Source organism: Plectropomus leopardus, chromosome 3, assembly GCF_026936395.1.
Source record: "Plectropomus leopardus strain MGB_pleo_1.0 chromosome 3, ASM2693639v1, whole genome shotgun sequence".
Taxonomy (NCBI): domain Eukaryota; kingdom Metazoa; phylum Chordata; class Actinopteri; order Perciformes; family Serranidae; genus Plectropomus; species Plectropomus leopardus.
This window is the reverse complement of record NC_142178.1, coordinates 33,934,429-33,957,757: the sequence shown is the minus strand read 5'-3', so window position 1 is coordinate 33,957,757 and position 23,329 is coordinate 33,934,429. Positions and strand designations below refer to the sequence as shown.

The following is a 23,329-nucleotide window of genomic DNA, read 5'->3' as shown; positions in this document are numbered from 1 at the left end:
TCTTTAAAACAGGAGCAGCAGCTTGGCTTTTTTTTTTTCTTTTACAAGGCAGTGCTGAGTGCTGTGAACCCACGAGGGAGGCCGGCAGTCTGTGTGCTCTTAGCCCACAAGGAGCACTTGGACAGAGCTGTTGCATTAGCAAGCTGTTACCTCTCCTCTTCAGAGTCTAATGTGAGGTCAGCAGCCAGACTCCAAAGAGGATGGGGACGAGACAAAATACACCGAGGACCCCGGAAAAGGTCACACTGGTGAGAGGATTGCAGGGGCAGAAAGCCAGAGCTTTTTACAAGCTGGCAGTCGTGTAGCAAAGATGTGGCAGCTCCTAATAGCTGCTGGGGCCACAGCCACGACATGGAAGTCCTTATTAGAGGTTTGTCTGGAGTTGGAGCACAAGCTCTGTACACGGTCAGGTGTATAGTGTTTATGGATGTAGCCCTCTGAGGCGTGTGCCCCAGGTCATGTCACAAAACCGCTTGCAGCAGTTTCTGTAATGGTTTTGCGGTCTCAACAGGCTTCTCATCAACGGTAGCTTTTCCCTCCACAGCGGCTGTCAGTGAGTTTACTGAGAAACGTATCATCACTCAGTCAGTTATCCATGTGGCCTCAGAGCGTTCCCAAAGGCAAAACAAAAGTTTTTTCTTTTTGTTTGGTCTCCTCAAATCAGCAGAGTGATGACCACAGACAGATTTCTTCCAACTCTGGTTACATTGAATCACTGGTATCCAAAGTTTGCTGTTTAACTTGCACAGTCAAAAGTCATCCAGAAATAAAAATGTTGCCTTCTCGAGTCCAGCAAATTCTGGTTCTTTCTGCATTTACAAACTTTTTTTTTTGTTAAGATCTCTTGTCTCAGAACTAGTTTTTTTTAACATCTGATATATACCAGGAATTAATGGCATTAAACCACCAATAGTTAACACAATTATTTTAATCAATTTTACTGTTTCAGATGGGTTCTGACTCAAGTTTCTAATGGCTGACCAAAACGAAACTAAAATCTGAAACTAGGAATGAAAGAACATGTTAATAACTCAGATTTTTAAATTAAAAACGAGACTGCTGTTAATGATAAATGGAAAGAACATTGTGTGCTTACAAAAATAAAGTAAAATTCAAATATGCAGGAAATGTCTTAGTCAGTCCTACCAAATTTGACATCACAAGCATGAGGCATTGGTGCGTGTACTGAGATGTCACAGTAAATTGCCTTCACATGTATTTTAATACCTATTCTTTACTTCTCAAATACTGCCCTTGACATATACACCCTAATAAAATAAAATAAAATAAAAACAACAGTGCAAAAAAATGATTGCCAACAATAAACATTAAAATGAAATGAGCAAAACCCTAACAAGCAAAAAACTAAGTGAAATTTAACTGATTTGCCAAAAAAAGAGAAAACTAAAGAAAATATTGAAAAAACACAAGGCTATAATAACTGGAACATCTATTCTGATAATGATTTGTATTGTTTTGCAATCAAATCGTTGACACCTGCGACAAGTGATCACTGCAGCGTTTTGTAAAGACTCTTATGGTTAACTTTGGTTAAAAGCTAATCTGTTGCACATCATCATCTTCCAAAGATAGATGACTGTTTTAAAATGTATTTCTCTAAATACAGATGTTTGTTAGTGCTGTAAAGATGCGACTGACTGAAATGTTGAACAGCGAAAGAAAAATTCAAAGAAACGTTGCTATTTTCCCATTTGTAATGTTACTTCCTAACACAGAAAACACGAATTACTCTGATATTAACTGGAAATGACCAACAATATAGCCAAGAGCAAGTGGCCTGGCTTATTAGTGATGGTCATTTACCGGAAACTTTCAGCTCCGCGGCAATCTCCCTCCTATTTTGTTTTTTTAATCAGACAACCAAAAACATAAAAGCGCCCGAGTGTATTCTACAAGGATTTCAGTCTTGTCAAAAGGACTGCTACTGAGCCACACAAAAGCTGCAGTCTTTTGAAAAGCCGTCTCTCCGCATTGTGTGTGTATAAAATGAGGCACAGCAGACTTCCAGCTTTCACCTGGGTTTTTTATTTGCAGTTCTTTACATTTTAGAAAAAGAATCCAAGGATTTTGCCTCCTGTGTGTTTCCGTCTGGCTTCTTCGTGGTCCATGATGCCAGCTGAGGTGGTCAGCACAAGATATCTGTGGAAACAAGTCAGCACGTTACCCAACAACTCAAAAGAAACCAGCACGTAAGTTTCAAAACTAAGGCAGCAGGTGTGCGACACATGATTGAACATCTTTCACAATGAGCACACTTAAATTCAAAAATAACAAAAAAAAGCCAGAAGCAGCAATACAACAATTCAGCAAGACATTTTGCATAGTTTCGACTCCGTCTAGTTTTTGTGGAGGAGCCTCCAAAACCACATCTACATTACCCTCCAAAGAGCCACGAAATACATTCATATTTGACCATCTGATTAAACTGTACTTCATTTATGAAGAATGGGCCTTTTATTAAGTTTGCCAAAGTAATTACTGCTACGAAAACCTGTTTTATGACCTACCTCACATTCATTTTTGAAAATCTATGGAAACAATTTCAACTTGAGAGAAAATGAGGCAATTTTCTGTCTGCACGTTACGATAGGCAGTATACTCTTAATGTATCACTGTGTTACACGCATCAGACAGCTGCTGTTACACACACACACACACACACACACACACACACACACACACACACACACACACACACACACACACACACACACACACACACACACACACACACACACACCACAGGTTTACAACGCTTCTCTCAAAACAAGCCTTGTTGGTTAAACGGTGTACACATCAGATGCAAAGGTTTTTTGAGTGTGGTGAGATCAGACAAATGAAATTATTATAAATATATATAATTTTATAAAGTTATCAGGCTTGGGCAGTAGATAATATTTCATACCGTCCTGAGATTTCACCGTGATATTTGATATGTGATGGTGTAAGTGTGCGGCGTGTGCTTTACACCATATACAAGTAGTTTAAAAGAAAGCGGAGTGCCTGTACTGAAAAAAATATCTTCGGGATTTTTTAATACCCTTGTTTATCATAATACTGTGATACCACCAAAAAAAACCCACTGTATTGATGATAATCTACAGGCTACACAGTCTTTGGTTACAAACCTGCTTGGATAAGACAGTTACAGGATGAAAGAAGAGATGAGATGCAGCAAAGGGCTGCAAGTTGAAAATCAACTTACAGCTGCTGCAGCGGCAACAAAGTCTCTGTACATGGGGGGGCCTGCTCTACACAGTGACCCGTGAAAATAATTTTTAATGTGAGTCTGATGCCATGAAGCTTGATAGACACCCTGTCATCATCAACATGTCAAATGCATGTAAAATGTAAAGTAAACACTTATACCAGGATTATTTAATACCCCTATGACTGCAGGGGATGCTTATAAGAAACAAAATCATCTTGGCCGTGTCAATAAGTGCAGAGAACTTGGTTTCTGTAAAAAAATGAGGTCTTAAAAATCAATTTTCAACAAGAACTATATCAGGGCTGGACAACATATCAATATTACATCAATATCTTGTCATGAAACTAGATGTCATCCAAGATTTTTGGATATCATTATAAGTGTTGTCTTTTCCTGGTTTTTAAGGCTGCATCACCGTAAAGTGATTTTATTTTCTATTCTATTTGCCTTTACCCACTTTGTTGTAGCAACAAAACTGATGATTATTGATCAAAAATCTCATCGTGTAGATATTTTGCAGAAGCGCCCATATACAACCCTACAATACTGTTGCAATACTGTTGGAGGTATTTGGCCAAAAAAAGTGATTTTCTCCACGTTGCCCGGCCCCATCATTTACTGTCAGCAGCTCTTGTAGCTCCGCAAAGATAAAAGCTTCTGCAGCTCAGGAACGCCACATTTTCTCTGTAAATAACTCACATTTATAAACTTATCATGGCCCGACTCATTATCAAACACTCAGAAAAATAGCAATTCAGTGTGCTCAGAGTAATGGTTGCCTATCGTCAAAATTAACACATGGGTTTAAACAGGGCAACATGATACACGACGGCGCATCACTATTCGACTTGGTGTTGGTAGTCTATGACGTGACGGTGAGATGGCGCCTGGATGCAGGTAACGTGTTCATTAAAATGCAACAGTGATGGCGGGGACATTTCACACACCAGACACATGTACAATAACCTGCTGATGGGCATTCAAACCCCAATTATACCTTTCAGCCGTCAATGTCACTTTCAGTAGAGACGTCAGTCTGCAGTGCAGTTCATACACTTCAGTGGGTGGACTTCCATTAACCCTCAAAGTGAAATTGCAAATATAAAGTACACCTATTGGAAACAAGACAATTTCGAAAAAACACTTCCCATTTATCTCAAAACAGTTTTTACACTCGCATGAGGTGGTATTTCCGATTATTAAAAAAAAGCCGTATTTCACAAAAGTACAATGGAGACATTTTTTCGCTTTAATAGGTCACATGAGGAAACGGCTCCCTCATGATGCAGCAGGCGCTACAAGAGGTGTTATTGCATCACATAACTCATCAAAAGTTGAACAGATCAGAAATTTTGAATACACAACTCATCCGTGAAATCGTGGATTATCACCTCCCAGAAATCCCTCATAGGTGGCCGCTCCCATGTATACAGTGCTTTCCTTTCCATTATCGCTCGCATAACACGCCTACGTCGCCTTAGATTGGAAATAATGACGGTAAAGCGCGGTGGCTGCAACAGAAATAAACCTGCTACTGTGTTAAATATCCATCCACATGCTTCTCAACGGAAACACAGTCACCTCGCAACTGTGTTTTATCAACATTTCCAAAATATTACTCAAGTTTTGTGCAAATGTGTAATGAAAACCAACCTATTGATAGATCGCAGAATTATGGTCATATCAGATTTACACATAAAACAAAACCAGAGATAGAAAACGGTGGATGGTCCAAGAACACGGTCCTGCCCGAATAGCAACTCAGAGTCAGCCAGCCCAGCGCAAACCCCCCTCTGGATCAGTACACAGAGTAGACCCAGCCCGCTGTGCACCCTGGCACTGAGGTTTACACCGGCTGAATTCAAGTTGCTATGATCACTACTAAACCAACAACTTGCTACCGAGCTAATTCTCATCAAATCTGTGGTACGATAAAAACTCTGAGGTTAATGATTTTACACATTTATATACAACAAAAAAAGAACATTAATAAGTACCAGTCAGTACTGATACTGTTGCTGCCACCACAGATAAATCAACATATGGGAAACATTGCAAGCTTGAAGAGCAAAATGCTAAAGCTAAAAGCTAAATGTAGCAGTTTAAGTTTCCTTCAGAAAGTATCTACTTTTATTCGTCTATTTTAAACTGAACTTACTATTAGTAAGTAAAGATTATTTAATATAGCAGCTTTCATAGAGCAACCTCACAAAGTGTTTCACTGGAAATCAAACCATAAAAAATGTTTTTTTACCACTTCTCTATGCAGTATTTGATGCTCCTGAAATAAAAGTCAGACAGACTGACGAACATGAGATGTGTATTGTTTTTTGAAATATGCCTCATGATAGTCTCTACAAGTGTATGACTTAACTTCTTCCCTGTTTGTCTAGTGTAAAAATAAATTGATAATCACAATAAATCATAATGTCAATCACAATAATAGAATCACAATACATATTGAAGCAGCGAGTATTGTGATAGTACTGAATCTGGAGACGAGCACATCATCCCCTATTCAGTCGTCTGAGCACTTGTGTTATATTACATTGCAAATTGTTTAAAATAAACGATATAATGGCGCTCTAAGGACAAAAATAACAATCCCTCCAAATCAAGTGCATGAAAAAGCAAATAATTTTTCCAAAGCAAACACACAGGGCGACCAAGCAACACAGCAGGCAAGATGAGCATGAAACCAAACCACTGCAGAGACAAAACTGGAGACAACCGGGTCTAAAAAGTCTAAACTTGTCTTCAGTTAGTTCAACAACACATAACTTCCACTGATCAGTTTAAAAAAATGTGTGCATGTGATGCTCACCCAAACTGTCTTGAGGGCAGCAGGTTGTTCTGCCACTTTTCCAGGTCCTTGAGCTGGAGATCAAAGCGGGGGCTGATCACACCACACTGAAAGATTAAAAACAAAACACGGGTTAACGTTTCAAATACACACGCAGGAACAAAGAGCTGGAATAGAGCTTTAAATAAAAAATGTCTGCAGTAATTCACATTTACCCTCATTTCTACACAGCTTACTCAGACATCAGCATTCGTCTGGAGCTGTTATAAAAGCAGTGATATAATGATGACTGAAGAACTGGGTGAGAGACTTTACCTTGTTCAGCCTGCCTGTGAGATTGACGACAATTTTTCCGGCTCTGTGGTCGTCAATGATCTCAAACTCACCAATGTAACCTGTAAGTACAAACGCCAAAGACAAACGTTTAGTTTAACTCTTCAAACTGTTACCTTCATGACAAAATAAGCTTGTCATCTCAGATGTAATCCTGACGTGGCACAAACTGAAACAGTTTTTGTAACGTGCATCTCATTCCTGCTGTGCGATAACAGTGACAGACTTTTACTAGACTAGTGATACTCAACTTGGGGTCCACGGGCCAAATTTGGCCCGCTTTAGGACGCTGCGTGGCCCATGGACCATTTTCTAACTTAAAATGACACAATGATTTACACGGCGTAATTTGTTGCATTTTGAATATAATTAATGTACCACGGTGCATAAAAAGCATCAAAATAGAGATTGTTCATCAAATAAAGTGCTAAAGGAGGATCCGCCGTTCTTCCTGACAGAAGTTTGAGCTAAGCAATGACTTTCCTAAAATCCTAGAAAACACCCTGCAACATCTGACCTGTGTAAGGTGTATGCAAGGGCAAAATATTATTTATGTTGGTTAGGGGTCGACTGATATTGGTTTTTTAAGGGCTAATACCAATACCATTTACTAGTAATTAATGAGACAGATTAACAATATTTGGAACAAATATGCATTTACAATAAAAATGAAAATCTTTGTTAAAATTAATAACAATGAATAACATACTCCAGCATAAAAAAATTCTATTTAAATGCCTTTACCAAATGTTAACTCAAAACTGAGACTTTCTGCATCATATACAGCAAATTCCCATAAACTTTTATATTAAGACAAGAGAATATTTTCATTATAAACAACTAGAAATAGCTTCCTGGTACTTTAAAAGATAGAATTTCCTCCCATGCTGACATTTTTTTGCACTTTCTAGTTTTGTAGACAATCATTAAATTTAAACATCATTACAGACAAAAGGCAAAATGCCAAATATCAGCCCCATAATCAGCCACGCCAATGATCTGTTCCCTCCTAATGTTGCCCCTGGTTTTCCTGTCACAAAAAGTGGCGCCCGGGTAAAGCAAGTTGAGTATCCCTAGACTTAGACCAAAGTGATGTCCCTGTCAAACAGCACTCACTCAAACCAGAGAGCAGCCGCTTACCGTGCTTCATCATGACGGTTAGGAAGCGCACAATAACCTTGGAGCAGGGCCTGATGAGGACCTGGCGTTTCCCACGCTGCTCAGCATTGTTGATGCTTTTCAGAGCATCTGCGAGAACGTTCATGCGCACCATGATGCCTGCAGACACATGAAAAACATGATGAGCATTTACAGTGGCATATATGATCTTGAACCACAGGAAAACAAGATGCCCCAAATCATATATCCTCCTGATGGACTGTTTTTCCCCCCAGTGCCCCTAAATCATATTATTACAGTCAAAGTCTGACACAGAGATGAGACCAATAGATACCCCTCAACCACTGTCAGAGTTATTTTAACGTTGCGTCAATGTTATTCTCACTGTGATACATTTAGACACGTTTAATACAAACTGGAAATGAGGCTACGAGAAATGAAACTCATATCGTTAAGTTAGCAGCGCCAGGCTAACATTTATGTCACAACCCGTACCTCTTCAACAGACAGGTGTTAGCAACTTAGCTAACACAAGCAAACTACGCGGATTTAAGAAGACGTACGATAATGATAGCAGCTTAATGTCACCCGCGACAGGTAACGTAGCGTTTACTAAAGTGATGCTGAATCAGTTCAAGCGAAGCATGGTCTTCATTAGCTCACAGATTAGCCACCTAGCATAGCTGGCTACTTCGGTGAAGGGAAGCGTCTCCAAACTCTCGCAGGTGTATCAGTTCGTGTCCTTTTTATCATGTACAAGTTATTTTACACACACGAATCAACGGACAGCTTACAGGTCTTATTTTCTGGAGTTAAAAGACACTTCTGTGCTCGCGGAGCTAACAGTTATAAAGGCGCCTTGAACGCACCGACTCCCAGGGCCGAGCAGAGGGACGGCCGGGGCAAATGTGTAGCCCAATTATAGAAAGATAGTCCCAGAAAACGAGAAGATAGTTATCCAGGGTCATTAATATGTACTTCAGCTACACGGTGATCACATTCATGGAGAATATAACATTCAGATGCTTTAGATACGTAAAAGATTGAAGGTGACAGTAAAAAAAAGGCATCTTACCGGTTCTGCAATATGGCGGAAAGAGGAAGTGGTAAAAACCGGCAATGCATTATGGGAGAGAATCCGAGACGTTTTTCAGATTAAGATGAGCCACACCAACAAAATAAAACACACCAATAAACCGAATAATTTTATATGTTATTATTATTATTATTATTATTATTATTATTATTATTATTATTATTATTATTATTATTATTATTGTTGTTGTTGTTATTGTTATTGTTGTTGTTGTTGTAAATATTAATATTATTGTTATTGTTGTTATTATTTATTATTGTAAATATTAATAATAATAATATTGTTGTTGTTGTTGTTGTTATTATACCTTTATAATGTAGCACCTTTAAAAAACACCGTTTACAGAGTGCTTTGACAAACAAGTGTTAATAAAAGTTAATAACAGTCAATAATGCCGACAAAGGGCAGACAAGAGTGAAGGCAGAATAAAGTAGGGAAATCGGAGCAGAGACAGATTAGATTAGTATGGTAACAAACAGGCAGGAGACACAGAACACTGATAATTATAACAAATATAATTAAAATAAATAAAATTAAAAGATACGTTAAAAGACACACTGGAAAAAAACAACTTAAAAGAAGAACTAAAAGACGACGTCACATAAAGGCAAGTCTATAAAAAAGTGATTTAAAAGATTTAAAACTAACCCTAACAGTTAAGGTTGGGTATTTATTTGTTTATTTTTATGTCATAGTCTTTAAATACTGTCATTTTATAGGCTACTCTTCACATACACCTGTGTCATTTATATTTGTTTTATGCATGTGTTATTATATATTTACTTGATGTTTTGTGCCTACATTCTGTCAATTAAAAAATTAAATTGATTTGGTCTTGAAGTTGTATTGCCTGTAGTTTAATGCAGTTATAACCAAAGGAGCTCTCTGAGTGGCTACACTAGGGCAAATTCTAGAAATCAGAAATTTGCAGCCATGTCCGTTTTTAAATAGTAAATACGTGTTAAATTTAAAGCAGCGCCATCCAGTGATGGTGATGAATAATTGCATGCATGCATATTTATCTAAGCAGTTGGGATGGCCATTATATTTTGGTTGATTTGTAAGAAACCAAAAAAAAAATATGTCTTTGCCAAATATATTCTTAATGTATTTAACAGTAATTTTCCAGTTTTCTTATTCAGAGCAATGCATAGCCTGCTACAGCCTGCTTTTTAAAACACATAATCAAATCTAAGGCTTGTTTTTTAAGTCTTTAATCCATGTTTAATGACTTAACATACATAGAGAGAAACTCCTGAGATGTTGATGTTTTTCAGAATGGTTAATTTGTGGGTCTTTGGCTTTTCAGATGGAAGATATTAATGCCCTGTTAGAAACAAAATTAAACAAACAGAATTGGATGAACCACAAAAGAAGAGTCCATGTTGTCAGAGTAAATTAATATCTGTATTCATTGTTTTAACATCAGCAGCAACTAAGTCTGACACTTGTTACCAGCAGGTACAATTCTTATCAAATCCTTATTGGTTGACACAGTGATTACAGTACCTAGATGGAAATAAAACATACAGTAACTTCTGTAAATTCCTTGCAAAATTAGCATGACATTGTGAAAAAAAGTTCAAATGTTGACAGCAATGAAAGATTGCAATGCAGAGTCTTTACTATGTCCATGTTTGTCACTAGATATTCTGACAACTAAGCGGTGAATAACCACAGCATTGATTGTTAAGGGAGTTTTTGTCCATTTACTGCAGACCTCAAATAGATAAAATAGATAAACTCCTTCTGGCCTTTACGTAGAAAATTATCAATAACTAATCACACTTTTGTCTTACATGCACATAAAATATGTTTATATATTATGTAATACTATATATAAGTTAGGATAGCATCAGAAGCTAGAGACTAAAACTAAGTCACAAAAATCACAATCAGTGTCTTTGGAACTGTGTGTGCAAAAAAATATAGATTGATTGTAAGTTTTGCAAGAATCCGAATACTCAAAATGTGGCAAATCATGAATAATTTCTATTGAGAGAATCTGTTAAAAGTATTCAACTCCACTGCTGTGCTCTGGAGTTTGATTTTCATGTAGAGTGATCAGGATGAAAGTGTGTCGTCCAGCCATCTGCTAAAACTCAAAGATATTGAGCCGGCACAACTGAAACACGATTGAATCAGACCCAAAGCTCTTTCGTCTAGTGTCCAGTAGCCAAACCACTCAGATGCAGTGACATACCCACCAGTCAAGTCACCAATTTAACAGACGAACATGAAGCATAATGGAATGCTGAGCAGCACGAAACGTAGTAACCAGATTTCTGTACTAACTCTATGGTTACAATAAAAATTCAACACATTCTTTCCTCTGTTGAGCCTTTGTTGAGGCTTTCTCTTATCGGCTGCTACCCACTCTTACACTTAACCACCATTGCTGACCATGCTGGCCAGAGAATCTGCGTCTCCCTCTGGATCCAGGCCCAGCTTCTGGAGGTCAAGGCCCATGGCGACCAGCATCTGGAGCAGGGTGAGCTCCTGCTGGGTGGCCTGGTCCACTAAGGCTGGGCAGGTGGGGTTGCACTGGGGCCACTGGCAGGTGTCCACCAGGTGGAAAGGACAGCCTTTAGCGGGGGTTCTGTTGTTGCGGACTGCCTCCAGACTCCTGTCCCAGCACTGCAGGGCCCGGGGCAGAGACGTGCCTTTGACCTGGAAACTCATCCAGTTACTAGAAGAACAACAAGACAAGTTAGGAGTTAGGAATAAAAAGAAGGAAAGATAGAGACAGATAAAAGTATAGAGGTGTAACTAACTCATTTATTACTTATTTTTAGATAAGATAAGATAAGATAAGATAAGATAAGATAAGATTGAACTTTATTAATCACAAAGGAAATTCTTGTGCCAGAGTCCTTCAGAAATAAGTAGCAAAAAAGAATACAACAACAGAGCATCAAATAAGTGAAAACAAAATAAAACAAAACACAAAGTGTCTGAAATAAAATACAAAGTGTCTCGTAATTATAATGTTAAAAAGTAAATAGTAAATATTATTTAAATGTAAAAAAAAAGTATAATAACAATAAATAATAATAATATTGCAAGTGGAGTTGTACATTAACATAACTACAGTAATAATGCAGTACTACAGTACTAATTTTATTTGTTCATCTATCTCTTATTCATCAATTTTTATCTTCTAATCCTTGTTTTATCTCCAATGATGTGATGGCACCTTCTTGGATTCTTTCTTGTATTGCTTTTATTTTTATTTATTTTTTACTTTATTCATTTAGCATTTTGACTTTCTTTACATACAGTCTAATATTACAACGAGGTTCTTGAAAATTTGCTTAGCTGCTGAGATCACATTAATATAATAATAATAATAATAAACCTTTTTATATAGCACATTTCATACAAGAAATGCAGTATAAAGTACTTTGCAGTTAGAAGAAAACATGCAAGCAAGGTATTGCAGCATAAAAAAAAAAAAATTAAAATTAAAACAAAAAACAAGCCCTTAAAATAATAAAATCAGTACATTAAACCATAAATCATAAAATAATTTAAGACAAAACATCTCAAAAGAATTGCAGCAATCTTAAGTATAAAAAGAGTTTTAGAAAGTCAGAACTAGTTAAAGGCTAGAGTGAACAGATGCATTTTTAGCTTTATGTTAAAAATACTTAGTGAGCTGGTATATCTGATATCTATAGGCAGGTATCATATTGCACAACTTTATGGCGTAAAAGACAAAGGCTACATCCCCAAATTTCTTTCGGCTGTTGCTGGGTTTTTCCAACAAACCGTCTGCAGATGATTGCAGTTGCATTAACTTGCTAAGTATGTTAATAATCGTCTCAAAATTACAGTTATTTTGTACAACTTCAAAGGTCAAACTAAAGTGGAAGTTGTTGCGTCTCTGTAAGTTTTGACCTGCATGTTTTGCATTCTGCATTTTATTTTTTGATGACCATAACTTAGTTTTTCTACACAAACAAAAGTAACCATAGTTAAATAACGCAGCGTTCGTTCTTCGTTGTTCTCTCCTGAAACTTGACTTGATGCTGTCTGATTGGTTCAAACAGAGTTGATCTGGGGAACTAAGTGTTAACTTGGAATGAATCATGTAAATGTTCACCGATTCAGGAAAAGAATTTTCGTCATGGCACAATTTTTTAGAAACAGTCTTTAGGCTTGAAGAAAGGTATCAAGTATTTTCAACTCAAAGGCTTAAACCAAGTTGAGGTTGTGAGTCACTGTTGTTAAAGTCCATATTGAGTTTGTTGAGTCAAATCTAACATTATCATATTTTTGACTCAAGTCCAAGTCATGTGTCTCGGGTCAAAATCTCATAAACAAGTAAAGGGAATGTTTGCAATCAGCTTTGGCCACTTTCAACTCTTAAATCTTGGTGCAGCAAGTTTGTTGCATCATGAAACAACCAGAAATTTACCTACGATGACCTTGAACCTTCAGCTGCTCATATACCTCAACACCTAACTTAGCCAGACTCTGTAAACAAGCTACGACTGCATCAGCGTCCATCCCTGCAGCAAAATTATGAGTGCGTCCAAGGGGTGCCGGGGGGTTAGGGAAAGTGTGAAATGGCATTTGGTGACACGAAGAATGTGGCGTGATGAACGAGCGAGCAAAAACAGCAGCATGAGCTCACTAGGTAGAGATGACTACTGGTGGTGGCGAGAGAAAAGTGGAGGGCGTGAAAGTGCATCACCACCGCAGGAGTCAAGTATCTGTTCTTACCTTTTGGTAATCGTTGTGTGGGAGAGGCAGGACGGAGCAAACACAGCCCTGAAAAACACACAGAGAAAAATACAGCCTTCTCAGGACCCATTAAATCCACTGTTATCACCTCATTTCTTTTACTTTACTCTTTTTTTTTTTTTGGAAACTTACGTGACATCGCTTAGGGAGTTTTTGATCTCCCTGCCCAGGTTCTGTATGTACTGCCACTGCTCCTCAGACATACTTTGTCCTCCCATGTAGATGTTCTCCACTCTCAGCTGCTCCTCATCAAACAGCCACTGAACGATAAACAGAGGGGCTACAGGGAAAACAAAGAGACCACTATTGATTAAAACTGCTCTGATCAATATATTTATATTAACAATGGGTCAGGTGATGATGTGCACTGTGATATGGGATGCTCATAGGGCCTCAGGTCTATGGAGCTTTACAGCTTGTTTTTACTCTCTATATTTTTTTGGTTTTACTACGTGCAAATTTACTGTTTTGGTTAAATCTCATGTTTCTCATCAGTATTGTTTCCAGATGCAGCAATCAGCTCTTTTTAGCCAGCCCATTCTCATTCCCAATACTAACGGCTTTATGAGCACACTAGGTTTTCAACTAACTCCAGTGTAAACCAGTCTGCAACAACACTCGAAACCGAGAGTCTCTGATGTTGTATAAAGAGCAAGACAGTCTGTGTGGGCTGGGAGAGCGGAGCAGCGGATGGGTCAAGTAAAACAAGACTTTCAACCAGAAGACTGCAGTTTTAGTCCTTTAAGAAACAAAAAGTGAGCACTGTATTATCGGAACCTTACGTAATTTACATGTGGTCGTCACTCTTTGACGTCACTTTCGTGCATACTTGTTTTGACCCAAAACATCATGTTTTTCTAAGTTATGTCGCCTAAACTGATAGAGGCTGCCCTGTGCATTGCTCTGAGACACTGAGGGGTGTGACAAAGTGCTGGTACTTGATGGCCGGGAGTGAGAATTGGATTTATCTCACTTAAAAATTCAAAACAAATTGTACACAACCTGCAAAAAACCAAACAACAAACAAGGTAACTTTCTAAAAAATAACTTTTTTGTCATTTTTTCTTAAACTGTCAATACATCCTGACAGTAGTACCTCTAACTCCTCCTAGTGGACCTAAAGACATTTGCAAAAATAATGCACACCTGAACAAAAAAGAAACAATCAGAGCCAGGAGAAGTCTCTGACCCAGCTGTCAATCCCAGCTCATGCACACGCTGCGTGGCCAACAACAGCGTGGATTCTGGTTACCATTAGGAGCCAGAGGAGCTGGATTTTTTCAAGGATTATCTGTCTAATGTACTACTGTTAGGATATGATGAGAAGTATTGTTAAAGTACACATGCTTCATCACCTGAAGTAAAAGCATGATAATCACCAACATTGGCATATCTGCTAAGTCTGTTTGCTTTTTAGCTTTTGAGTAAATTAAATTCACATTTTTTTTTATATTTCAGTGCACATTACCTTTGAACAGCGAAAATCAAATATGTATCATGCAAATCCAACATCATGACGCATTTAGGAGGCACCAGCCAGCACTCACAGGTCAAGGTTGAGTACAGTTTGTGGCCAAAGAAGCACTGCCACTCCTCTCCTCTCTTATAGAGCTGCCGACATCTATCAGGCACAACCCCGTTCCACAACCTGAGAAAACGACACACGCTGTCAATACGCACAAATCTACTGCACCGTAACACATTACACAATAATACCAAATGTAACAGCACTGTTTAGCAAAAGATCATTTAAAATCGGGCCCATGAGAGTTTTCTTTACACAAAATGTGATGCTTTACTTTACCTGAGTCCTATCTTGATAGCATCTTCAGGTGAGCAGGAAATAGTCTCGGGGCAGTTAGGTGACCTCTGCTGTTTACTCTCCAGGAACCACCCAGAGTCCACGAGGCCTCGGACCTGAGCCTCTGCACCGAGCTGCTCCAGCTGACTGGCCACCCTCTCAATGTTTAGCAGAACACCTGTCCCACCGGCACTGCAGGGGCAGCCAAGAAAATCAATGAATAGTTTGGCTTTGAGAGCGCCATTTTCGCGCGGGGTATCAAAATAACAGCGCCTGCCAGCTAACAGCAGGGAAGTCAAAATTTAGTAGCTTTGCATTCAGACAGTGGATCCTGTTTTAGGGCTCGGGGAAGACCCACCAACCATGTTGCTAACCTGGGAGGAATGTTCACCACTACAGGGCAAGGCCCTTTAATAGACATTATGTCATTGTTCACAGTTGACTGTAAACATCTTTATTGTTGACAAGAGGATGCACCCAAAATAGGGCTTGTCTTGTTTAATGATGAGCGCGGAGATGGTCCAGATGGTACGGGGGATGCAGGCTCTCGTCCAAAAGCTGTGTTCAGCATCAGACGGGGAGCAATAAAACAAACTCACCTTGTGCCAGACAGCATGACAACCTTGGCCTGCTTGATTCCTTTGGGGATGAGGTCTTTGATGACCTCGCGGATGATCAGGGATCCCATGAAGGTGTACTCAGCTGACAACACATACACACATCAAATGATTTAGAACTCCGCACAAGAAAATGAGAAAAAAATCATGTTTTCCTATAATCAAAGGAGGCACACATCTGTCACTGTTATGAGGAACTTCAGTTAAAACATCTATAAAGATCTGAAAAAAACTTACTTGTATTTGTATTCCTATCCCTCTCTTTTTCTCTGCCTTGCCGTGGCCTTGGGGGAGGGGTCGGGGCGGGCCCGGTGCCACTCCATACATCACTGGAACAGTACGGGATGAATCTGCAGAAAAGGAGACAATCACATTTGTTAGACTAAAGCTTGAGGACATCAGAGCAACTCAAGCTCTCCTCCATGAAAGTTAACTCACTTGTCATAAAAAATTGGCACACCTGCCAAAATGAGCACACCAGACTAAGTAAAGCGGAAGCAGCAAAAGCTCTGAGTATAGTGTACTGAGCAGGGTGTATTTTACTGCTTGCGTTTTTTTATTAGGAATATTTACAATATCTTTGTCTTCTTTTGCACTAATCCTTGAACCATGAACACACAAAGACTCTGCAGTTCCCACTAATTCTGTGGCGTGTTTAAGCATATTTGAAGGGATAGTTTTGATTTTTTTAAGTGGGGTTGTATGAGGTGGTCAGTGTATTAAACACAGTAGATGTCTGTCGGCAAACCTCCAGTTTGGAGAAGCGGCAGGAGCGCCGACTCAAAAGCAAAGCAATGTACTGCTGTGGAGAGGGCAGCAGCAAAATGTGTTTTAGCAGCCTAAAAAAGTTTCACCTAAAAAAGTCTATATCAGTTTAAGAGGATGCTATATTGAGAGTAGTTTCACCGCTTTACCTTTCTGTCAAACAGCCCATAAGCGATCATTTTCAGCCAAAACAAAACCCTTTGCAAACCCATTTTAGACTGTGTCCAGCGAAAAGTGGCCAAAAACCACACACAAAGCTGATTTTTTTTTCCAGTTTAATAGGATCATTATAATATAATTTAATGTCTTCAGAACTGTGTATTTCACTTCATCTTGTCTGAATGTGTCAAACACATTTACAAATGAGGACTGTCTGCATGTGACACCTCCAGAGGCCACAATATAACAGAATACTTACACAATGTTTGCATTATGCCAATGTGGGTTTTCCTCCGCTTGAGAAGACAATATTCCAGTTCCTGTAAATGCAGCAATCACAGATCAAGCTCTCTGTCTCACTAAAGATTATGTAAAACACACGACATGCATTTTAAAACACGGCCAGCTGACCTACCTCTTTTTGTTTGGGGCCACCCCGATGAGCTCATTAGTCGGGGTATATTTTGGTACCTGGAATCACAGGTCTCTTTGCTGTGGCAGCACCAGCCACCTAAAAATAATAGAGACTAATATTAGACAGTCACATCAGGCACAGCAAAGGGAGACCCTTGTTAGCCCATCATTCAGGCCCGTGAGGAATGGAGAGGGAAAGGAATGCACCTGCAGCCCGCTCTGCTAACAAGACTGTTTAATCACTCAGGGTTGGACACAAAAAAAAAGAAAAACAACTAATGATTCCTTTAATTTGCAAACTGTCAGCTTCTGATTTTGTTTATTGACTTCAGCTTGAGCGAAGGGGTGTGCCATACAGTATATAGGGTGACAGAATCTGATTTTTACAAAACCAATTGATTAGGCTCCAGAATAACACACTCATAAATCTCAAATCCTGTTGAAGAAAGTCCAGGTAAAATGTTGCTCTACCCACTGCACTCTCAGAATACACCCATAAATCAAGCTGGAAGACGAACCATGTAAATTTTCCCCCATCCTAAGTCTATCAAAGTGACAACCAAAAAAGGAGAAAAACAGAAGATGACGGGACAAGATGACATCCCCATCAAAATTCCAATGAGGGCGTCACGCCAAAACAAGTTGACCTTTCGGGACCAAATTAACCAGTTGGGTTTTTAAATACTCACCTTCCAGAAATAACAGCCATCGGCGGCTTCCTCTGAACTCCTTTAGGTAAAACCTGTAGAACCACAAATAAACAGGAATGAGTCAGCCATGTATGGACACATTGATGCTCTAAAGCTTCTAAAATCACCACATTAATCGACAAACAGACAGCAAATCTCAAAATTTAAGAGTTTCAGGAAAACAAGTGAGTCTCACCCAGCTGCTGTGCCATCATTGCATGTAACTTGGGTGTTCTTGAGGAAGTGCAGCCTCATATCATCTGTCTGTTGTCCAGCTGCTCGAGCTCCCGTTGCACCCTCCCGTCCTGTTTCGGCTGTTCCACCAGAGCCTCCAGATCCTCCGGTTCCTCTAGAGCTTCCAGTGCTTCCAGTCTCTCCCGAGCTTCCAGTGTTCCCAGTCTCTCTCGAGCTTCCGGTGCCTCCAGTCTCTCTGGAGCTTCCAGTGCTTCCAGTGCCTCTTGTGCTTCCAGGAGTCAGATCAACCACTGGGGGAGACTGGGCAACATCACCTGCTTGGTTCCCAGCAGATTTCTTGGTGGACTTGCCACCAGCTTTAGCATTACGGTTGTTCTGACACCAGATTCCCCCGAGCAAAAGCAAGAAAGCGACTTTACCCAGTATCTTCATGTCTGAGGCAACATAAGAAAAAACAGATACATGCAATGCATCATTACCCACTCATAATCTGAACTAAACATGCATATGCAAAACATGAAAAATTACTGGACCTTGTCTTTTAATCTAATTGTCCAAAACTCAGTTAAATCCCTATTCAGTGTCCAAATTTACTTACTTCTCTGAGAAGAATCTATGAGAATTTTTGCGAAGCACCCAAGGGGTCAGGCAGACAACCACTGCTGCTGAGGAGAGAGCGAGAAGTTTCAGAGCGCCGTGACCAGGTGTGAGAGCAGGATGCAAGTCGTGAGTAGTGATGAAGCCTAGACCAGGTTTTGATGAAGCCTGAAAATCAGCGGTGAGCTTTATAGTGCCACCATATGGATCAGATTTCCTCCCATTTTCCCTCGCAGCTCCAGCCAGGCCCTGAGACAGACTGCTGACGACACACCACGAGGGGAGGTACCGGACGGCCAGTGGTGAGGAGAAAAGATAACACACACGTCTCTTCAACAGATTTCAGGTCTTTTACACACACACACACCACTTAGCTCTCTCTCCCATCTGACCACGGCTCAAGAATGAGCTCTCCTTGTGTCTCTTCTTCTCCCTCCCAGCGTCCACCTCTGATTGCCAGTGTTTTGATTTAAACATCTACACGGTCAGCATAACTGCGTAGCCCCTTAGCGTGGTATGTGACCCAGGGGTCATTGGAGCACACACCTCAAACACTTTCCGACACTGGAATGAGTAGTACCGTAAGGTTCCCGCCTGGTCAACAACTTAGTGGACACTCTCAAGGCACAGGTGGTGGACACACTAGTTTGCAGTGGCATCAAGACCAAAGTTTCATTTAAAAGTCTTCATATCATAGGTAAAAATAAAAAAACAATTTGCCAAATAGCAGTTCCACAACCACAGCATCTTTGTGTTAATCTACTGGAAAAGCGTCATTACATAACAAAACCAAATTTGATATAGTTTCTTCTTTTTAAGCCACATAAAAAAAGAAAAATTATTTCAAGTTACATTTTTTCATCCTAGATGATTGAAATAAAGCATATATACATTTGTATTCCTAATCTCATATCAAAACATTTCATTATTCCACAACAGGAGAAGAGGCCAAAATGAGGTGAAATATCTGTGCGTAAATGACCCTTTGATGGTCCATCATCCTGTTGGAGTTAGCATGGGGCCCAGTGTCACACTCTGCACTCACTGAAGAAATATTAAAAATTTTTGGAAAGATTAAAAAGCAATTTCAGAGACAACCCAACAGAGGGGTAATATGCATTTGAAATATGTATTTGAATATGCATTTGAAAGATGTACCCAGTATGTCAAACTGACTCAGCAGCAAAAACAGGTTAAAAAGATAAAGATAGAAGCCAAAAGCCTGTAGATCACTGTAAACGTGAACCACCAAATCATCTGGCAGTCGGGACAGAAGAAATGAAGGAAATACAGAGCTACCATGCAGGTAGGTCTTCATTCACACACAGCAAAAGTAGAACGTCTTTAAATTCAGTATAACATCAGTAGATGGGGTAGCTAATAAGGGTTACCTAAGAAAAAACATTTATAGTGTAGCATATATCTCTTTTTAACCTCTCTGGGTAACAGGTATCCCCAATCAAAACCTTTAACCATGACTAGCTCAAAATCCACAAGATTTGAACTTGACATTTAAAAAAAAATCTTAAAAAAGTGGATGAGAGTTCACAGAAAACAGCTATAAAGTTGATGGACCCTGCATCTGAGTTGGTCAGAGCTATGCTATAATTAGTTAGTCTGCATTTGGGACTTAGCGAAGGGTTTATTGTGAAATACATTTCTATGCAGATGATACTATACTGTGACCCACTCCGTTAAAATAAACCATTGAGAAATTACAGCCCACTTGTAATGCTCAGCATACAACTTTTGTTGAACTTAAACCGCTACACAATGCAAAAACAAAATAAAATAAAATGTTTGCTCAGATCCAGATATAAAGATTACAACAGGAGGCTTGTTGAGTCAGTTTTTGATTTTGGGGATGTGATAGATTTGCTGCTACCTTCACTCTAAGGCTCTTAGATCTCACTTACTATTCCAGTCCTCGGTTCATCACTGAGGATACAAATTGTGGGCTGCAATAGGATGTTAACTCAACAGTACAGATAGATTAGATACCAGTTATGTTAAAACAATTATCCTACAGAATGAAAGGTTTTGTGCAGTTTGTGATAAAATGTCTTTACCTACGGTTTTGCCCCCGTTCAGGTCAGTCTCTGCAGACTCCATTACAGCAGATTGAGTTACTTTGCCTTTAGTGAAGAGACAGAGAATTTGAAATTGATCTTTGACTGTCCCCCTGCATGGCTGCAAAACCCTCTTTAGGGGCCTCAGGGCAAAAATTTGATTTCGGGCCCCTATTGACCTCCACTATATTGTTTAGGACAGTTAATATTATTTCCCCAGGCACAAACCAACCACTTTAGCAAAAATGGTTTGTTAATTAATTGATTAGTCGCTTGACAGAAAAATTAATCAGCAACAATTTTGATAATGAATCTTTTAAGACATTTTTTTAAGCTATCGGCCAAAAATTCAGCAGTACTAGCTCCTTAAATATGAATATTTGCTGGTTTACCTACTTTTCTATGATACTAAAACTCAACTCAAAACTCAAGCAATTGTTTGTTAAGTTGGACTTAAGCGTACAATGATGGGCCATTTTCCACTATTTTCAGTTATTTTAGAGGAAGACATATTGAAAACAATTGTTTGCTGCAGTCTTACCGCTATAACACAGGTTAGCATTTCAAAACCTGATCCTAAACTGGAATTGCAAAGTGCAGTACTGCAAATCTACCCACAATACCCCCAAGCTGTTCAAATAACTTGTTTAGTACAGTTTTTTTCATTTTTATTTTTTATTTTTTTGACAAAATGAAGAACTTTCCGTCATACATTGATGCTGAAAATGTGCCAATTTTTACCGAAAAAATTTACCGGAAAGCAGGAAATGAAATTTCTGATGCTCAAAATTTTCAAACCCCCTTTTTCATATGTGTGCCCTTTCAATGTTGAAAAAGGTTACACCTTTACTAACAGTACTCCTGTGATGAAATAATACTACCCTGCCCAAGATTTTGAGACTGCTAAATACTTGACACAGAAAAAAATGGAAGCAATTTGAGAAAAATACAATTATGATAGTAAAATAATTAGTAAATTCCTAACAATGAAATGCAAATCATCCCAAGTATCAATCACATCAAATAATAATCACTTGGAAAGCCAGAGGCTGCAGGGGCTGAAAGGACTGTAGAGTGACAGGAGAACGAGTTAAGCACAGAATAAAAGAAAAAATCTATTACAATAAAAACAATAAACATTGATTTCACGTCCTCCTTAGGAGACTAGACACACTGACAGCACACACACTCCACAATCAAACTTGAAATATGACACAGATGAAGGGCCATGCAGTGATTTCAAATTTAAAGGCACACATAAAAACATGATTGGATCAAGGGTGTACTGTAAAATGTGTAGCCAAGTATCTGTCTTTATTCTGGATTTGTTGAGGATTATCTTTCTCTTTTGGCCAAAGAAAATTAAAATCATAAAGTCTGTAATCACCTAACCATTTAAAGACTGACATACAAGGCAGACAGATTTATCAAGGTTTGTCTCATTGCTTTGGCAGGGGGAAAAGTGGTATTTTTGTCTCATTTTCAAGCATTTCATGCTATTTTAGCTACTTTCAACTATGGCCAGAAAGAAAACAAAGCTACTCAAAAATATGTCTGTGAGATCGTATGCACCTACGCGCAATAAAAATGTACCCTAAGGACATAACTATACTGAATTTGATCTACCGAGCTGAACAATTCTTCATTCCTTCGGTTGTCTCGAAGCATGCACACCACCATCTGTCTTCCCAGAAATCAATGCAACAATCTGTTTAACAGATACCTCAAATAGCTGAAAAGCGAAAGAAGTTGCTATAAATCTATCAGCATTTCACTAGAATGTCACGAACAGAGAGATGGCATTGCTGCTATTTTGTTTTTCTTTGATATGGGATTGGACAGAATGATACGTTTTTCACAGCAGGCTTCAGATCAGTGGATTTAAGTGAATTTGTGCGCTACATCTCCAGTGATTCAACTCACACAACTTGTGATGGGTCAAACATGCTCTTTTTTAGCATCTGCAGACACAAAAAACAGAGATCTGACACACTTAAGTCCATTACATTTTCCTCTTTACCTTTGAAAAACAAACATTTTACATTACCCTGAAGGGGCTCATGAGACATGTTGAACTTCACCCTGACGGGGGCAACAGCTTGACCCCTTGTGCAGCATAGGAGGCATTCTTTCTCCCTTGTGTTGTTATTTTTCACAGCCAACCTCCAAGGTCAGGACACCTAAAGCCCGGGTGGTCCGGGCACTTTGTCTGCTGAGCATGTGTGTCATCACCAGCCTCAAGAGCTGAGGGCCCGGCCGCGAGCTAGAATATTTGCCGACTGATAGCTTCAAAGAACATCGAGCCAGAGACAGCAGTCATGTGCTGGATTCTTGTGCCCGCAGTAAGGTTGCAGTTCACAGGTAGCTACTCCAGAATCAAACAGTATGAATAACAAATTCAAACCACAGAGCTGGTTCAGTCAAAAAGCTAATTCTAAGACAAATCAAAACACCTTTTTATGTATCAAAAATCAAACAACAAAACCTTGTGATCCCCACCATAATCATACTTTACTTCACTGCCATGTTGCGTGTAATTTGACAATCTGCAACAGCATCACTCCAAATCTATGTTGTCACCAGCAGTGGAGAGCATAGCTGGGGAAAGAGGCCCATGATTAATAGGAGATAAGAGAGGCATCTTTACAAGCCGCATGAAAACGAGCCTCAGGCGCAGAGATATGAGACCTG

The 23,329-nt window shown here is 39.2% G+C and overlaps 2 protein-coding genes across 2 annotated transcripts; both read right to left on the bottom strand.

The window, feature by feature from the left end:
* Nucleotides 1-2,023: 2,023 nt before the first annotated feature.
* rps15a (ribosomal protein S15a) lies at nucleotides 2,024-8,667 on the bottom strand. The gene is made up of 5 exons (XM_042485788.2): nucleotides 8,563-8,667; nucleotides 7,509-7,646; nucleotides 6,351-6,430; nucleotides 6,057-6,142; nucleotides 2,024-2,160 (listed from the first exon to the last, which is right to left on the bottom strand). Exons 2-5 carry the CDS (start codon nucleotides 7,639-7,641, stop codon nucleotides 2,067-2,069), a joined length of 393 nt encoding a protein of 130 aa, XP_042341722.1. The 5' UTR covers nucleotides 7,642-7,646; nucleotides 8,563-8,667; the 3' UTR covers nucleotides 2,024-2,066.
* Nucleotides 8,668-9,968: 1,301 nt separating this feature from the next.
* Nucleotides 9,969-21,252, bottom strand: notum2 (notum pectinacetylesterase 2). The gene is made up of 12 exons (XM_088074074.1): nucleotides 18,571-21,252; nucleotides 17,974-18,406; nucleotides 17,778-17,830; nucleotides 17,090-17,185; nucleotides 16,934-16,994; nucleotides 15,988-16,100; nucleotides 15,733-15,835; nucleotides 15,137-15,325; nucleotides 14,880-14,980; nucleotides 13,465-13,612; nucleotides 13,312-13,359; nucleotides 9,969-11,272 (listed from the first exon to the last, which is right to left on the bottom strand). The coding sequence occupies exons 2-12, from the start codon at nucleotides 18,402-18,404 to the stop codon at nucleotides 10,969-10,971; spliced, it is 1,647 nt and encodes a 548-aa protein (XP_087930200.1). The 5' UTR covers nucleotides 18,405-18,406; nucleotides 18,571-21,252; the 3' UTR covers nucleotides 9,969-10,968.
* Between the last annotated feature and the right edge of the window lie 2,077 nt (nucleotides 21,253-23,329).